General features: G+C 39.0%; 1 protein-coding gene across 6 annotated transcripts in view; it reads right to left on the bottom strand.

The window, feature by feature from the left end:
- PTPRM (protein tyrosine phosphatase receptor type M) overlaps positions 1 to 18,756 on the bottom strand; it is a 707,951-nt gene that overhangs the window by 582,477 nt on the left and 106,718 nt on the right. For all 6 annotated transcript variants that reach the window (XM_045290818.1, XM_045290817.1, XM_045290815.1 and 3 more), the window contains exon 3: positions 8,520 to 8,598. In XM_045290818.1, the coding sequence (XP_045146753.1) occupies positions 8,520 to 8,598 (79 nt within the window). The remainder of the gene's footprint in view (positions 1 to 8,519; positions 8,599 to 18,756) is intronic.

Genomic DNA, 18,756 nt, shown 5'->3' on the forward strand with positions numbered 1-18,756 from the left:
TTGGGTATGGGTTAATGTTGGACTTGTGGGCTTGGGCAGCATTGGGTTGGGATGTTTTTGTGATGTACATTTTCTTTGCATAAAACTCTCTCTTATACGTGAGTTGCTGTGGATTTGTTTCTCCAAAGTACCTAGACTAATACAAGGGTACAACAGGAAAGATTGGTGACTAAATTAGTTGGTGCTTACGTGCCATAAAGGTCTTAAAGGCTTGTCTTCAAACAAGCAGCCATTTAAGTATGGTTTCAACTACATCCGCATGGATGAAGCACATTAGCCTGTGCGATCCAAGGATGAAAAATAATAATATCCAAATCCAAAGGACGGAATGGTATCAGAGTTTAAGTTGTGAACACCTGATTTGCAGAAGGCAATGGATGGCAGTGGGACCCCCAAATCCATTTGCAACTTCATTACATGTATTAAAATGAGTCCCCTCTGACCATGCTGAGTGAAGTGAACAGCGTTGCTCTATTGAACTGAGAACACTGTAAACTCGATCAAGGCAGATGTAATTAGGTTGCAATGTGACATCTGATCATTTGATCTCCCTTTAACCCATTTAAAACTTGTAGTTTTTAATAATTCCTGTTTTTTTGTGTGTGATTGAGGTTTCTTTTTTCCCTATGGTTTATTTTGGTATTGCTGTTGGTCTTTTAATTTAATTTAATTTTTCATGCTTTCCTGTATGATGTCTGGAATGAGTGAAGCTATCAAGGAAGTAACTGGATTAAGTGCTTAATGGGGGTGGGACAGGAGGTTAGAGGGAAATAAGGAACTAATAACAAATACAGAGGAAAGAAAATGTTCTGGAATTGATTGTAGTGATGATTGTACAACCCTCTTTTTTAATACAACTGAACGATGGAAGTGTATGATATGTAAGCCATATTAAAATGAAGGAGAAAAAAACACTAGCCAAAAGAATCCAGAAATACAGGTTAAAACAAAAACATCTTGACCAAGTGATATTCACACAATATTTGCAGGATAGTTCAATGTCAGAAAACATAATTCATCACATAACTGAAATAAGGAAAAAATCATACAATCATATTTACAAGAAAAGACATTTTGAAAAATAAAACGCTCATTCCTGTTTAAATAATTCAACAAAAAAGTATAGAAGGGAAATTTTTATATGATTAAGGACATTAAAAAAAAAGGAACTGCCAACATTCCTCTTAACGAGAAACTAAAGGCATTATTAATCTTATGAATGTGAAACAAAGATGTCCTGAATTCCACTTATATTAAATGTTTTGCTGGATATCTTAGCCAGAGCTATAAGGTAAGAAAGGGAAATGAGAAACATCCAAATGGACAAAGAGGAAGTAAAACTCTATTATAGATTATATGCTCCAATATATAGAAAGTCACAAAGATTCATTAAAAAAAAACAACAGGAACAAATTGAAAATTCCAGTACCATGGCAGGATACAATATCAACATAACAAAATCAGTTTGATGCCTCTACCTGGGGGGGTGGGGGACCTTTTTTCTGCCAAGGGCCATTTGGATATGTATAATGTCATTCAAAGGCCACACTGGTTAAACACTGAATTAACTCATCCCTAATGTAATGGCTGGGACTGCTAGTCTTTGTGATATTTGCTGGTATTCGTGATTTCACAGGCCTTATATAGCCTAAAGGCTGGACATTCTCTACCTCTGCGCTATCCTAACAGAGAAGTCTGAAAGTAAATATGGAAAACAATACCATTTATACATGAAAATAGCCTACTATAATTAGGTTGATTCTGACTTATAATGTCCCTATAGAGCAGAGTAGAACTGTTCCTTTGGACTTAATGCACTAATTTTCATCGAGGTAATTCCAAGTAAGTTAATTCCGACTCTGTAGGACAGGGTAGATCTGCCTCTGTTGTGTTCTGAAGCTATAAATCTTTAAGGGAGTAGAGAACCTCATCTCTCTCCTGTAGAGGCGCTGGTGGTTTTGAACTGCTGGCCTTGAGGTTAGCAGCCCATTAGTAACCCACTATGCCAATAGGGTTCCTTTGGATTTGCAAGACAGTAAATTTTGAAGTACATGCTTATGGAAATAAATGATTGTAGCCTTCATTATAAATCAAATCTCAATGTAAAGCAAACTAAAATCCTCACAACTGGAACAATAGGTGACATCAGGATAAGTGGAGATAGGTTGAAGTTGTAAAAGATTTTGCCTTGCTTGGATTCAATCAATGCTCATGGAAGCAGTAGTCAAGAGATCAAAAAGATAATGGCATTAGAATCCCTTTGGGGGTCAAATGACCCTTTCACAGGGGTCTCCCAATTCATAACAGTAGCAAAATTACAGTTATGAAGTAGCAACTAAAATAATTTTACAGTTGGGGTCACCACAACATGAGAACTGTATGAAAGGATTGTGGCATTAGGAAGGTTGAGACCACTGCATTAGATGTTACTTTGGGGACTAAGGTGCTCCTGACCCAAGCCATGACATTTTCTATTGCTTTGTACATAGGGAAGTTGGACATTGAATAAAGAAGACCAAAGAAGAATCAATCAATGCATTTGAATTGCAGTGTTACAGAAGAATTCTGAAAGTGCCAAAGACTGTTAAAAGGACCAACAGGCCTGTCTTGGAGGAAGTGCAGCCAGGATGCTCCTAAGAGACAAGGACAGCAAGAATTCACATTCCATACTCCTGTCTTAATGGCAGCAGAAACCAGTGCCTGGAGAAGGACACCGTGCTTGGTAAAGTGGCAGGGCAGTGAGAAAGAGGAAGGTCCTCAGAGAGACAGATTGACAGGGTGGATAAAGCAATTGGTTCAGGAATAGGAACAGTAGTTAGGATGGCTTGGGACTCTACAGTGTTTCGTTCCGTTGGGAAAAGGGTTCATTTGATGGCACTGAGCAACAGCAACAGGACTGTTTTCAAAGGAAATGTAGATATCAAGCAAATGAAAGAGAGAAAGTGGATTATTGCCAAAGTCTACAATTGGAAAGAACAGGGATTGACTGCTCTTGGGTGTGGAGTTTCTCTTTAGGATGAAAGGATGCTCTACTATCAATTGTGGTTGCTGGCTGCACAACTCTGTAAGTATACCCAATCTTCATTTATAGACTTGGTTAAATTCTAAAGACTAGATCATTATGCAAAAATCATTGTTATGCAGAAATAGAGGATGACATCTATCATCAAAATGACAAATTTGATGATAACTACATAACTGCCAAATGACATCATTAAGTCAGTGCCAAAGTACATCATTACATAACTGCCAACCTACTGGGAATTACGGTGCAGCCAAATGGACACATAAATTTAGCCATCAGTCACGTTACTGTCACCCTCACATCTAGGTTTTCACTTGTGCCATACATACATCTTCAGTGTGCCAAATAATCTCATAGTAGATCTTTTCATGACTTGTGTTATCATAAATCTGAAAAGTTAGATAATAAGAAAGTAAGGAGTATATGTATCCTAAAAACAGGATTATACACTTGAAGTGCTTAAGCTGTATGATATGAGAATGATACTGCAATAAAACTGTTTAAAATATAGTATGGCTTGCTAGGTACTGAAATATATACCAATAGAACAAGATAATAATAATGGTGCCCAGAGACAAATATTTCACACCTATTTAAAAACAGGAGACAAAAGTATGAAGCTAGTAAAATGCATGTTCAGTTTCTACTACCAATATTATTAAACTAAATTCAAAATATACTTCAGTGTGCATACCAAATGCAAGAATTATCAATGTTTATTACAAGTGGGTCTTAAGCTAGCAAGATGCTGATTCTGCATAGTCTTCTCTGCAATTCATGCTGATCTTGCATCTTATTGTCACTATATTAAAATTAATTTTATGAGCAACTGTGTACAAGTTACAGAACAGCTACTTTTCCAATGTCGACTCATAAACCCATCTGAATCCAAAGAGGAGCCTTAATAGGGAACTAATGAGGTTCAACATTTGCCACTATTTGGAAAGGAAAGTATTAGATAAAAAATACCTGCATTTATGCTCTTTTATGATTTAAAGTTAATGAGCATACATACTAGAAATAAGTGATTGATTATTACTTAGCATTTTTACAGGGACTGCCTTAGCATATTACCTGGGAAGCTTCCAATTTTAAGACCAAATTATTGCCTTCTTTAAAATATTTTTATCCATGTTTTCCCCATAAACTTAAAGGTAAAAAAAAAGTCAAGTAGAGAAGAGCTATCATCCAAAGCATTTAAAACTTCCAGATCAAAAGCTGTTGCACCACACATCACCTCAGCACAGAGTCTGTTTCGCACTTCTATTTTGTAATAGAAGTTTTCAAAGCCAAGTGCATATAAGCACCTGCATTCTCCGAAGGAGAGACCACCTACACTGTTTTCTGTGACCTCAGGAGTCTGGGCTCTGAAGGAAGGACAAAACTATAGGAGGAACCTATCAGGAAGCTTGGAAAGAAGGACAGGCATTGAGTCTCTGGTCTTTACTAAGTACAATGGCTTATATTTTACTGAAAAACTACTATGTGGAATAACGTGCAGGATTAGAAAGAAGAACTCAGGTTACTCATGATAGAGAATATGGTCGATTTCTGTCAGTCTCTTGGCTCTGATACAGAGCAGCTGTGTAGCGTTGGCCACTAGTATCACATCTATGCTATTTGCAGCAATAGTACCTGTCTTACAGTGCTGTTGGCTCTAATAAACCTAGCATTTGTCAACATAGGTTACTAAGGACCAGTTCAATTGATTCTGATAAATGGTGGCCACATGGCATCAGAGAAGATCTATGCCCCCTAGGGTTTCTGAGGTGCCTCTGGATGGCCTCACCAATCAATTTTTCAGCCAATAGCTAAGAGAGCTTTAACCATGTGTGCCACTCAAGGACTCTAGCAAAAAACAGGCACACAGATACCACTGTTCTTAATGACAAAGATCAAGGATTGCAGCCTTCAGTGTGGATTACAACTCAGTGTAAAGGAAACCAACCAAAGTCCTCACAATCAGACCAATAGGCAACGTCATGATAAATGGAGAAAAGATTGAAGTTGTCAAGGATTTCATTTTTCTTAGACCCACATTCAGTGATTATGGAAGCAGTAGTCAAGAGATCAAACAATACATTGCATTGGGTTAATCTGCTGCACAAGACCTCTAAAGTTTTGAAAAGTGAGGAGTTTACTTTGAGGACTAAGGTATGCCTGACATAATGACATTTCCAACTGTCTCATGTGCATGTGAAAGTTGGACATTGAATAAGGATGCTTTTGAATTATGGTGCTGATGCTCCTTAGAAATAAGGGTGACAAAACTACCCTTATGTACTTTGAACATGCTGTCAGGAGAGACTCATCTCTAGAGAAGGCTATCATGCTTTGTCAAATAGGGAGGCTGGGAACAAGAGGAGGGCCCTCGACAAGGTACACTGACACAGTGGCCGCAACAATGGGCTCAAGCGTAAGCTCCATGGTTGAGGATGGCACACGACTGCGTAATGTTTTGTTCTGGTCTTCACTGGGTCACTATGAGTTGGGACAGACAAGATGGGACCTAAAAACAACAACAATGAAAGTTAAGTCCAAAGATGGCACAAGTATGGGCATTAGAATATCTTGTGGTACTTTTCCAAGCCCAAGGTAAACTAGAATTTTTCCTAAGCTTCAACTCAGGTAATGATATTTCAGTTCCTAAATTTGCCTTGCTGTTTTAGTTTGGTATATAGCATTGCTCTTTTTCATGAACTTCCAAAAAAATAAAAAAGAGGAAGGACACTTTAAAAAAATAATGTCTTGTTGACACAGAAGAAAAGGCAATGTGTCAGACTACAAAAATGACTTCTGCCTTAGTCATGAAGCTGACTGCTGTGCTCTAACTCAGAGACTGCGGCAACTCCAGAGTGGCAAATACCAAGCAGAGAGAACACAACTCCTTTGGAAGGGATCAGACAACTGTCTTATAATACGCTCATCAGAAAATACCATGCAGGTCTTTTCTGAAGCTATTACTGAGGGTGATCTAATGATCTATTCAAACCAATGTAGTATAACGCTGACATGTCCCTAGAAGTACAAATATGATACATTTCTTGTATCACCATACTCACCCAAAAAGATGAAGAGAATGGTTGTAAGAAGTACAAGCAGATACCTAAGAATGAATGAAAAAGCTAGTTTTCTTTAATGCCAGGAATCCTAAAAATAAAGCAAGCTACTACCTATCAGATAGTAACAAATTTTAAGCCTGACAATATCAATTTTGGGCAAAGATATAGAAAAAAATAAAACTTCCATATGTTGCTGGTGGAAAAATAAACTGTCTCCAACACTTTTCATAGAAATTTGGCAGCAAATTTTAGTAAATATAAAATGTATCTACCCTGCTCTCCAGTAAATCTACTTCTAAGAATATACCCTGGCACATGTTACACCAAAAGGCACCTGCAGCATATTCATTGCAGAAAAGTATTTCATCACACAAAAATGAAGAAGCCTAAATACTCATAGAGAAGAAAAAATAGCTTGTGGTATAATTTTATGGCATCATACCATGTATCGACCTCAAAAATATAATAATGTGTTTGTTTTTCCATAATCAATGCTCATGGTAGCAGCTATTAAGAGATCAAAAGATGTAATGCTTTTAGGTAACTCTGCTGCATGAGACCTCTTTAGAGTATTGAAAAGCAAGGAGGTTGCTTTGAGGACTAAGGCTCACCTGACACAAGCCATGGTATCCGCTATCGCATCATATGCCTGGGAAACTTGGACACTGAATAAGGAAGACTGAAGAAGAATCGATGAATTTGAATTGTGTTCCTAGAGAAAAATATTTCAAGTACCAAGAACTGCTAAAAGGACAAGCTGGTATGTACTGGAAGAAGTAAGGTAAGAATGATCCTTAGCGGCAAGGATGGCATGACTTTTTCTTACATACTTTGGACATACTGTCAGGAAAGACTAATCCCTAAGAAGGCATTAGGTTTGGCAAAGTTAAGAAGGCCCTCTACAAGAAGAAGTAATACAGTGGCTGCAACAATAGGCTCGGGCAGAGGAGCAATTCTCAGGATTGTGCTGGGCCGTGCAGTGTTTTGTTCTGTTGTGCACAGGGTTACTATGGGTTGGAGCCAGCTTGATGGCACCTAACAGCAACAAACATAAACATTATAATACTAAGTGAAAAACAAAAGGGCACAGAGTAACAGTGACATATATATTTGGGGATCATTCTTCAGAAGTTATAAAGGCCATCATTTCTTTCTTGCTTTCATCCAATACATAGTAATTATGAGATATACAATACACATAAACACTGACACACATAAACACTAACACACAAACTCATAAACATACACACACACATCTGTAGTGATTTTTTTACCCATGGCCAATGTTCTGTTCTGGGGTTGAAAAAGCCTTTACTCTGTATGTCCTGGTGAAACTCTGGGCCCAATTCTAACACAAAGTTGAAAAAAAACAAAACTTGTTATCCTGAACCACCCACCACTAGGGGGAATGAGCACAAGATCAAGCTTGCCCAACATGACAATCCAACCACACTCAGGGGTTTGAACCTGGGCTGACCATGAAAAGGCAGAGACAGTGAGGAACCTGCTAAATCACTGGCAAGTAAAGGCAGCTTCCTCAGCATAAATGCATAAGGTCCACTCTGATATCGGCTACAGACACTCTCCTCTGCTTCCTGGCCAGTACCTTTGACGGACCTTCCCAGAAATATTATTTCTTTTTAATAAACTTTTTGCTGTTTTCTCTCTGCTTAAATCAGCTAAAGTATATTTGTGCTGCACACTATAAATTGTAAGAGCCAAGATCAGAAAAGCAGTGGGCCATAGGGACAGGTGAGATTGGAAGGAGGGGGAAATAGTGTTGAAAATAAGTTCAAATGTCAGCACGACCAATTGTTAATAGTTGCTCACATTAAGTATTTTAAAATATAATGATATGTATTACCCACTGTATGTTAAACGTACTAAATTTTAAAAGAAGTAAAACAGGTCATTCTTATGGCTCCTCTATGAATCTGAATTTACTCAATGGCACTGGCTATTATTCAGAAGGAAAATTAAGATTACACAATAATTGTATAAATCCTTAACAAAGTTCAAGTACAACAAACCAAAATTCACTGCCAAGGAGTTGACTGTAACCCCTCACAGAAGTAGAGAGCCTAATCTTACTCCCACTGACTGGCTGGTAGTCTCAAACTGCTGACCTTACGGTTAGCCACCCAGCGCATAACCACTATGCCACATGAGTTCTTTCAGTATACTACAGCATTCCCCTATTCCACATTCTTCATTTTCATTTGAAAAGGCACTTGGGAACATACATTTACACACAACACACATTTTATAGGACTCTGGGCCTGACAAATAAATATCTGAAGACTTATGAGGGGACATCTTCCCATGGATGAGTTCCCTTAGATTTTAGGGCCTTCTCTTCACCTGTCATCTGAATTGCTCACATAGATACACCCAGACATTTAAATGCTTTCAGAAAAATCGAGGCAACTTACTGCATGGATGTCCTAACACCTTCACTTCATCAATAGCTAGGTAGCCTTGATGTCCAGATGTGATTACTTCAAAATTCACCTGAAAAATTAATAGAGATGTACGTTATTCACTCATTTTGTTCATACTTCTTAACAAATATCTACTTTATATGGAGACCTGTAACATCACTTATCCATCCATTCATTCAAATTTCTAACACACTGAGCCTTTAATGTCTGCCAGGAAACGGCAGCTTCCAAAAGTACAAATATAGTAAAAACTAACCCCAATCTTTAGGCTGGGGGGGGGGGTCTGCTCATTCTGAGAGAATCCCGCCTCAAGCACCCACCTGAGAAAGATGGAATATTGTAATCAGAAGCCTAGAGGCCAGTAAAGCAAACGATCTGGGACCAACAGATTTAAATGTTAGAGACAAGACAAATATGAAGCAAGTAATCACACACAAAAATGAAAGAAAGGGTGGCATTCTATTCCCAGTTAAAGGCTTGGGGTACTTTTACCATGTCTTGTAGGGTCACTTTGAGGGCAGTGAGTTTGGGGTGTGGTTTTATGCTAGCTGAAGGAGACCTCCAGATGGTCTGGTTATGAGTTGGGCTGCTAACTGCAAGGTCAGCAATTAGAGACCAGCTGCTGCTCCACGGGAGAAAGAAGAGACCTCCTAGTCCATAAAGAGTGACTGTCTCGGAAACTCACATGAGCAGTTCTACCCTGTCCTAAAGTGTCACTGGAGATTGGCAGTGAGTGAGTGCTGCCGTGTGAAGTTTGATGGCAGAAGTGAGAATTAAGAGACTGACAGACAGAAGGTTTAGATTGGTGGTGATGGCTTGATCGTGCAAGTAGGGCCAGCAAAGGAGATACACACGTTCTGAGCTCCTTAGGAATAATGACTTTATGATGATGAAGACACTATAAGGAATTTAACACTAAAGGAAATGAAGAACCAATAAGAAGGGTATCAATTATCTTTTCTTTTTTAATCATTTTATTAGGGGCTCATACGACTCTTATCACAATCCATACAGGTATCAATGATCTTAACTTGATTAATTTTCCATATATATAAGTTATCAGACTATTAAAAGGTCCACATTAGTATTATTTTAATCACCATTTATAAACAAAAGAAAATAATACAGAGAAACCATGATTGATGCAATATGAAGACAATACATGTAAGATATAATCCAGCATTTACATTTTGGGCAATTGTTACTGATAAATATAAACTTTTGTTCATGTAAAAATTTGTATACAATGTTTATTATAAAATCTTTATTTTTTAATAGCCCTAGATGTCATTCAACAGGTGAAGAATTAGACAAACTAGTATATCTATACTGTGGAATATTATTCAGCAACAAAAGGAATGAGTTGCTGATACTATAACAACACATTGGCTGAATATTCAGATATATATGCTGAAGGCAAAAAAGGCCAATCAAAAAAAGTTACATTCTGTATGACTGGTTATTTGAAATTACAAGTGTATGTAACATTTTAAAGTAACACAAATTTAAAAATGGAGGATAGGTTAATATTTAGAAAGGAGAGGAGGAGGAGGAGTGGGAGGGATTTTGCATACTTTAACATAAAAAACAAGTATAGCTGACCCTTTATCAACATGGGTATAAACTGCGTGGCACACTTATATGTGAATAATTTTTTCCTGTGGCTATTGTAGTAAACACATATATTGTGCATAGTCCCTTAAAATACCATGTGGTGTTAATCCTCTAGTAACTTTTCACACAACGATGTGTGGCTTCAAATTAGAAAACATGTGCTTCAGCATTGTATATATACTTATTCAATAAGTATACTTCACTTATTCACTTTCACTATATTTATTCCTTCTTTCACTATACTTATTCAATCTATATGCTGAGCAACTAATCTGAGAAGCTGTTTATAAACCCCAGTTTATAAACCCCAAAACACTGCACAAAAGAAAAGAGAATAGATTAGAATAAAATAAAAATGAATTCACGTAGAAGTCAAATAACCTGTAAAGACATAGAATAATATAAAAGAAATAGTATAGCCTGGCTTTCCTACCTCATTCTAAATACAATGTATCCTTGGTGCTCACCAGATTTTAACAAAAATGTTTTTTAACTCCCCTGAAGTGGTGTTTGTTTTTAAAAAAAATAAAGAAAAACTACAATGTTAATAGAAATTGTCTTTGCCCTTAATCTCACAGTAAATTGTGATTAAATGAAAATTTGACAGTTAAAGTAATAGATCAGTGTAACAGTCACAGATTCCGTCTAACTTTGCACATAGTTCTGTCACAGCACAGTCCTTAGCTTTCATCACCTTGGACTCACACTAGTATGCTCTGTTTCACACCGAGTCCCCAATTCTATCAATGGACTCAGGACACAGAGAAGATTTGGTACCTATTTTGCTGTCAGCTCCCAGGTCTTGTTTGCAGCCTGGGGATGTGAGGAGATGCAGAATTGAGAGGATCAATACTCATTAATTTACTAGCAAGAGAAGACATGTTGCAGCCCTTGGGGAAACAACCTGCTTTGCTCCCGTGTAGTATAGACAACTTGTTAAACCACTGACCAGTGGTTTCATGCGCTCTTAAAAATCCTGCCTAAGGCTTGTAAGAGGTTTAACATCAGGCTCCCTCTCAGATGCCTGCCAGACAGGAAATGGGAAGCATTTGCCATTGTAGCATCTCTGCTCTTCCCTGCTTCAATGAACAGCAAAATTAGTTTGCCTGCTGTCACTTCCCCTTGCTATCTTAGAGAAAAGAGTAAGCAATGTGCCTACCAAGACAAATACTCCCAGTGCAGAAGTGTTGGTGGAAGTCATTTGTAAATTCCCTAGAACAAAAGGGATTACATGGTATCTGTCTGTCATCCCCACACTACCTAATAGATCCTTTCTGGTTTTGATGTAAATAAACTGGGTTTTGTCAAATGAGTTAAATTTTAAAAATTAAAACATATACACTAAATCAAAGTTTCTGTAACATTAAAAGGAAAAAGCCACAAACTATATAACTTTTAGAAATAAGGAACATGAGAAATAATCTGAAAGTGAGATGAAAGAAATACATATGGGAGACCACTAAAAAGGAGGGGGTAAAAAAGACATGGGTACCTGGGGAACAGGGCACTAACCCACACAGGGGGAGGGTGTTGATTGTGTCTCCACAGGGAAAGAGGGACCAGACTTCAACCTGATGCTCCAAGACAAGAGGCTTGAGGGTCTGGCCCCATTACCAACTAAGTGGACAGCACCCCGCTCCCTCCCAGAATTCACTTCAGAGGACAGCACTGAAGCTACAGCTCAAGAAGAGGGACTGGTCTGGTCAGAGCACACAGGAGTCAAAGAGGGGGGAAAGGGGGGGGGGGGAAGAGTGAAGCACATCCTGGCTCACCAAGCCCTGAGGACAATGTTCCTGCTCAGAACAGCAATGCATAGAGATGACCACAAGGCAGGCCTCACCACAGGACACAGCATTCCTCATTGACCCATAGCACCATGGGGAACAACACTAGAGACACACAGCGGGACTTGTGCCTTCCCTGAGCTCACTAGCCTCTGGGGGCATGCAGCAGAGCAGCGAGGGGTGGGGGGTGGGGCCAAGGGGAGCAGAGCAATGAAGTCCCCATGGATAGATGTGGGACCAGGGCATGGCACTCCATCAGACACGACTGGAAAGCACTCGTAAAGGACAACAAATAGACCCTGAACTACTCATAAGGTTTTTATGTGTTGTTGTTGTTTTTGTAGCTATTATTTTACTTTCTATTGTTGCTTCCTTATACTCAGTCTAGTGATGGTACATAGGATGTCTACCTGGAAGGGAAAGGTGGGATAAACAAGCTGGAAGAGAGAACAACGGGATGACAGTTCCAGGGGGACATGGGAGAAGGGGAAGCGGCGGGGGTGTGTGTGTGTGTAGGGGAGGAAGTGGGTGTTAACAAACCCAGGGACAAGGGAACAACAAGTGATCCAAAATCAGTGGCAAGGAGGGTACAAGAGGTCTGGAAGGGCAACGTAACCAAGAGGAATTCCTAAAGCACAAATGATGGCTGAACATGATAGGCAGTCAAGAGGAAAGCACAAAGAAACATAGGAAAGACTAGGAGGCAAAGGGTAGTTATAGAGATCTAAATATAGGCATATACAGATGTAAATATTATTTATATATGAGGAGAGGGAAACAGATCTGTGTATATATATTTATAGGTTTAGTATTGAGGAAACAGATGGACAGTAGGCCCCTGCTCAAGTACTCTCCAACACAAGAACACTTTTTTCTAACAATTTAGCAGTCTGAGATGCTCACCTTCCTGGCATGATGGCTGAAGACAATGGGTGCACAAGCAAATATGGTGAAGAAAGATGATGGTGCCAGGCTACCAAAAGATAAAGCATCTGAAGTCTTAAAGGCCTGAATATAAACAAGCAGCCGGCCATCTAGCTAAGAAATAACAAAGCCCACGTGGAAGAAGCACACCAGCCTACCCCGACATGATAGCTGAAGACAAAGCAGGTGCTTAAGCAAATGCGGTGGAGAAAGCTGATGGTGCCCGGCTGTCAAAAGACATAGAATCTGGGGTCCTATAGGCTGGAAGATAAACAAGGGGCCATCTAATTGAGAAACAACAAAGCCCACATAGAAGAAACACACCAACCTGTGAGATCACAGGTGTTGAAGGGATCAGGTATCAGGCATCAAAGACAAAAAAAAAAAATCATAGCATTGTGAAGGAGGGGGAGTGGAGAGTGGGGACCCAAGGCCCATCTGTGGGAAATTGGACACCCCCTTGTAGAAGGGCTGCAGGGAGGAGACGAGCCAGTCAGGGTGCAGTGTAGCAATGATGAAATATACAATTTTCCTCTAGTTCTTGCATGCTTCCTCCCCCGACTATCATGATCCCAATTCTACCTTACAAATCCGGCTGGACCGGAGGGTGTACACTGGTACAGATAGGAACTGGAAACACAGGGAATCCAGGACAGATGAACCCCTCAGGACTAGTGGTGAGAGTGGTGATACTGGGAGCGTGGAGAGAAGGTGAGGGTGAAAGGGGGAACAGATTACAAGAATCTACATATAACCTCCTCCCTGGGGGACGGACAGTGGAGAAGTGGGCGAAGGGAGACATCGGATGGTGTAAGATATGACAAAATAATATTACTTATCAAGGGTTCATGGAGGGAGAAGTGGGGAGGGAGGGGAAAAATGAGGAGCCTTTACCAAGGGATCAAGCTTAAAGCAAATGTTTTGAGAATGATAATGGCAACATATGTACAAATGTTCTTGAAACAATGGGTGGATGTACGGATTGTGATAAGAGTTGTACGAGCCCCCAATAAAATAATTTTTAAAAAAGGCCACCATATCATTTTCAATAGTATTTTAGATAATAAAATAGGAATTTTATTATAGGAATAAATATAACCAGGGTTGTGAAAGATTTAGACAATAAAACACTCCCAAAAGAGATTAAAAAAGACTTAAATTAATTAAAAGATCTTTCATGTTCAGAGATCAGAAAATCTAATATTGTTAAGGTGTCAATACTATTCAAAGTGATCTGTAGATTCAATACTTTCCCAATCAAAATTCCAACAGCCTTCTTTACAGAAATAGTAAAAGCTGTCCTCAACTCCCTATGTTATAACAAGAGACCCCAAAGAGCTAAAGCAAATTTGAAAGAAACAATATATGAAGACTCACAATTCCTGATTTTAAAAGATACTATGCAACCATAGTAATCAGTAGTAATTAAAATCAGCAGGTGCTGGTATAATAACAGACACACACACATAGCTGGTGCTGTTCGATGTCATTGAGTCAGCTCCGATTCGTTGAGACCTCCCTGCAGTAAAACACTGCTCTACCTTCACATGTGCTGTTTGACCCTCTGTTGCAACTACTATGCCAATCCATATCATTGAGGGTCTTCCCCTCTTTGATGACTCTACCCAGCACAGTCACCTTCCCAGCGACTAGTACCTCCTGAGAGCATACTCAAAGTATGTGAGCCAAAGTCTCACCATCGGGCTTCTGAGAAGCATTCTAGCTGTACTTCATCCCAAACATTTGTCCATTCTCCACATTATATTTACTATTTTTCATGAATGACATCATTCAAAGCATTCAGTTAGTCAGTCTTTCAATTGCTGTGACATTTTGCAACACTTTCCACATATTGTATGTTGTGCCACATCAGCAAAGGAAGGTCCTGAGGGTTTTCCTAAGAAAGTACATCACTAAGATTGTATTTGTGTAAGTTCTTCCCCAGTGTACTTATGTGTCTTCTGACCCAGGAGTTCGGCATTGACTTGATGGGAGTGAGCTGGGGGGACGGGGGACTTAGTATAAAAAATACCCTCTTCCTTCAGCATTGCATTGTGCTCCTTTAAGAACAATTTACACGGGACCAAAATGACAAGACTAACCCAAAAAATTCCATAGTGACCTGTTGGGGCAGTGGGGTTTATGCTTATGGAGTGGGGAATAACAAAGGAAAGGAGGGTGAGGATTATTATACAACTCGAAAATTGTAATCAATGTTACTAAACTGCACAGTGAAAGTGGTGTAATGTTGCTGTACAAGGGGTATTCAAAAAGTTCCTGAAAAAATGAGTTAAAATGCGAAAAGTTTCCACAGTTTTAACTCCTTAGTATATGTTCTCAGACACACAACAAAGTAATTAAATTATTACAAAGAAAGAGGAAAAATTGGCAGACAGGCCCTTATAATATTAAAATGTTCTCAGAGATAAAATCAAAACCTATTTTTCCAAAGTTAAAGGCAGTTGAAAGACAGCTTGTCAATGGAGCTAATCTTTGGTTCTTTGTTATGTCTTTCTTAAGTGATAGCACCTGTTGTTTCTCCCAAGAAGCATGGCTCTCTTCACTTCCTTAAATATTTATCCTTGATCATCACGTAAGCAACACAAGTTGAGAATGAGATTTTAGAGACATGGTAATCTTAATAAAAATATAATAGTTGAGGATTAAAAAAATGTCACACGCATTGAGGTCTCGGGCGGGGAGTTTCCATTTTCCAAGAACCTGTGTGTATTACAGATCACCACCCGTCAGAATCTATGTATTCAGAAGCAAGGAGACACACAACTGTGTGAGACTCTCGTGCTTCCCTGGACAGGGCCTGCTGTGGAACCCAGAAACTCCACTGGTCATTCTTTGCTGCCAGGGAGTCTGAACCTGCAGGGACAGGAGAAAGGGAAGGAAAAATGCAGAATCAAACCCAGAACATTTTATTTTCCACCAGCATCATAAAATACAGAGTGGATGTGAGTGAAAAATCTGATCCTGAAATAGGCAGGATGCCAACGGGGTTTCATCAGAGGAAGCAGGTATTAGAGCCCAGGGACCCTGGGGAAAGATGGTCACCTGCAATTCCCCAGAAGGCAGTGCTAACAAAGAGCAAGTCTTAAGTACCAGCACATCAAACAAACATTAATTAAGAATAAAATGTGTGAAAAATACTAAATACTTGAAACTGTATGTGTTAATGAGAAGTAATTAACCCGCAATTAGCTTTATTCCACGCACTTTACCATTGTGATCTGTATCTGTAGAAGGGGGTCTGCCTGTATAATACAAACTACATTAAACGACTGCTATGGTGAGAACACTTTTACTCTGCTAAGCACCATTTTAAATTTGTAAATGCTTGAAAAAGATAAATGCTAGGAGAAGGGCTGAAAACAAGACATATAGCAAGAAAAATGACTATGTTTCTCAAACATATACAGGGCGGTTATACCTGTGTTTTCCAAAAATCTCCAAAGCCCAATAACTACAAAGCTCAGATTCTGAACAGACAAAAAGTAGCTCAGTCTCTTTCACTAAAATTCTCCAGAAAAGCACAGGAAGTAAAGAGAAATAATAATGGAAGAGCCCAGAAGTTGTTCCCAGAGCACTGGCCCCCCATGACATAGAACAGTCCAGACAAGGCTAACTACCAGGAACTTTTCATAGGTCATGTATGTTGGCAGATCCACACATTCTGATGTAAAGAAACTTGGTTCACTTCATTTTATCCAGTTACCTTAGAACCTTTTATTTAAATTTCACACTTTATGACATTCCATTAACCACATATATGGAGAAACATGGTAGGGAGAAAACATTCAACTATTAACTAATTTTCTTTGTTTCAATTCTGTTTTGTTGTTGCGACCATGAAGGAAATATGGGTGAGAGCAGAGAGAGGATGATGTCAGATATGAAAGAATAATAGTTTATAATTTATCAAGGGTTGAAAAGGGTGGAAGGGTGGGGGAGAGAGGGAAAAAGGGAAGCTGATACCAAGGGCTCAAGTAGAAAGAAAATGATTTGAAAATGATGATGGCAACATAGGCATAAATGTGACTGATACAATTGATGTATGGGTTGTTATTAGAGCTGTAAGAGCCCTCAATAAAATGATTTTAAAAATAGCAAAGTCTATACGAATTCAATACTTTCTATAAGATGTACAAATCCGTGAAATGGATTGTATTCTTCAAACATCTCACCCTCTTTTGCTACCTTGTTCCTCCCCAATTAACATTCACTGTCCTACAGGGTTGCCTCTTTAATTTCATGATTGTTGTCACTTTGGTCCTAAATCATTATTTCTTTTCCAAAGATAGTTTTATTGGAATATACTTCACACATCATACAATTTAATAGTTCAGTCATATTAAGAAGAGTTGGGCAAACATCACCACAATCAATTTTAGGATATCTTAAGAGTATAATGCTCACCCAGAACAAAAAAAAAGCATATAATTGTGAATGAGGGGAGTATGGAGGGGAGACATCCCCTTACAGAAGGGTTACAGGGAGGAGACAAGCCAGTCAGGGTGAAGTATAGCACCGATGAAACATACAACTTCATCTAGTTCTTGAATGCTCTCCCCCTCCCATCATGACCCCAATTATACCTTACAAATCCAGCTAGACCAGAGCATGTACATGAGTACAGATAAGAGCTGGAAACATAGGGAATCCAGGACAGATAAACCCCTCAGGACCAATATTGAGAGTAGCCATACCAGGAGGGTAGAGGGTAGATGGCGGGGAGAAAGGGGGAACTGATCACAATGATCTATATATATAACACCCTCCCAGGAGGATGGACAACCAAAAAGTGGGTGAAGAGAGATTTTGGTCAGTGTAAGACATGAAAAAAAATTTTTTTAAATTATCAAGGATTCATGAGGGAGAGAGGATGGAAGAGGAGTAGAAGGGGAAAAAAGAGAAGCTGATACCAAGGGCTCAAGTAGAAAGGTAATGTTTTGAAAATGATGGCAACAAATGTACAAATGTGCTTGACACAATGGATGGATTATAGATTGTGATCAGAGTTGTATGAGCCCCCAATAAAATTATGTTTTAAAAAAGTGTATAATGCTTAAAGAAGATGCATTTTACTAAACATAGTTAAGCTAAGCTATTGTTTGTTTTTAAGACAACGGGGTATTTTTGGCTTCAGCTATAAAGATTATCTCAAGGCAATAATAGTTTTAGGGGTTATTAAGTCTAACTGACTTCAGACAGTTAGGAAATTTGAAAACATGTTCCACATTTTCCCCTTTCTAACCAGGATTCTTTTATGGAATTTTTTATCAAAATGCTAAATAATGGTAGTCAGGCACCACCATGACTACTTCTGCTGTCATCACAATTAAGGGAGCAGTTGCTTGTGGAGGGAAGTAACTTCTCATTCCATATCTTCCTATTCCTAAATCTCCTTCTCCCTCTGTTGCTCCGCCCTTGTGGCCTAGTGGTTACATGTTGGGCTGTGATGCGAAAAGCCAGCAGTTTGAAACCACTACCTGATCCTTGGGAAAAAGACAGGTTTAGGTTTCTACTCCTGTAAATAGTTCAGTCTCAGAAACACATGGAGGCAGTTCTACCCTGTGGGGTCACTATGAGTCAACTCAACTGGATGACAGTGAGTGAGTGTTGCTCCAGATGAACAGACCAATTGTTGTTCTACCTATTAGACCATTGGGTATTGGCTTGGGGTTTCAACCGCCTTGCACACATCTGCATCTCAGTCAACTGCTACCACTGATAGAGGTTAGTATTTCCCAAGCGCACTTGTCATTTCATCTCAACAGCCTGCACAGCGTTTATTTTTATTTATTTATTTATTTATTTTTAATTTATTTTTATTTTTATTTTTTTAACATTTTATTAGGGGCTCATACAACTGTTATCCCAATCCATACACACATCAA

Source organism: Echinops telfairi, unplaced genomic scaffold (genome assembly GCF_000313985.2).
Source record: "Echinops telfairi isolate 266 unplaced genomic scaffold, ASM31398v2 ScPeMD7_57;HRSCAF=196, whole genome shotgun sequence".
NCBI lineage: Eukaryota > Metazoa > Chordata > Mammalia > Afrosoricida > Tenrecidae > Echinops > Echinops telfairi.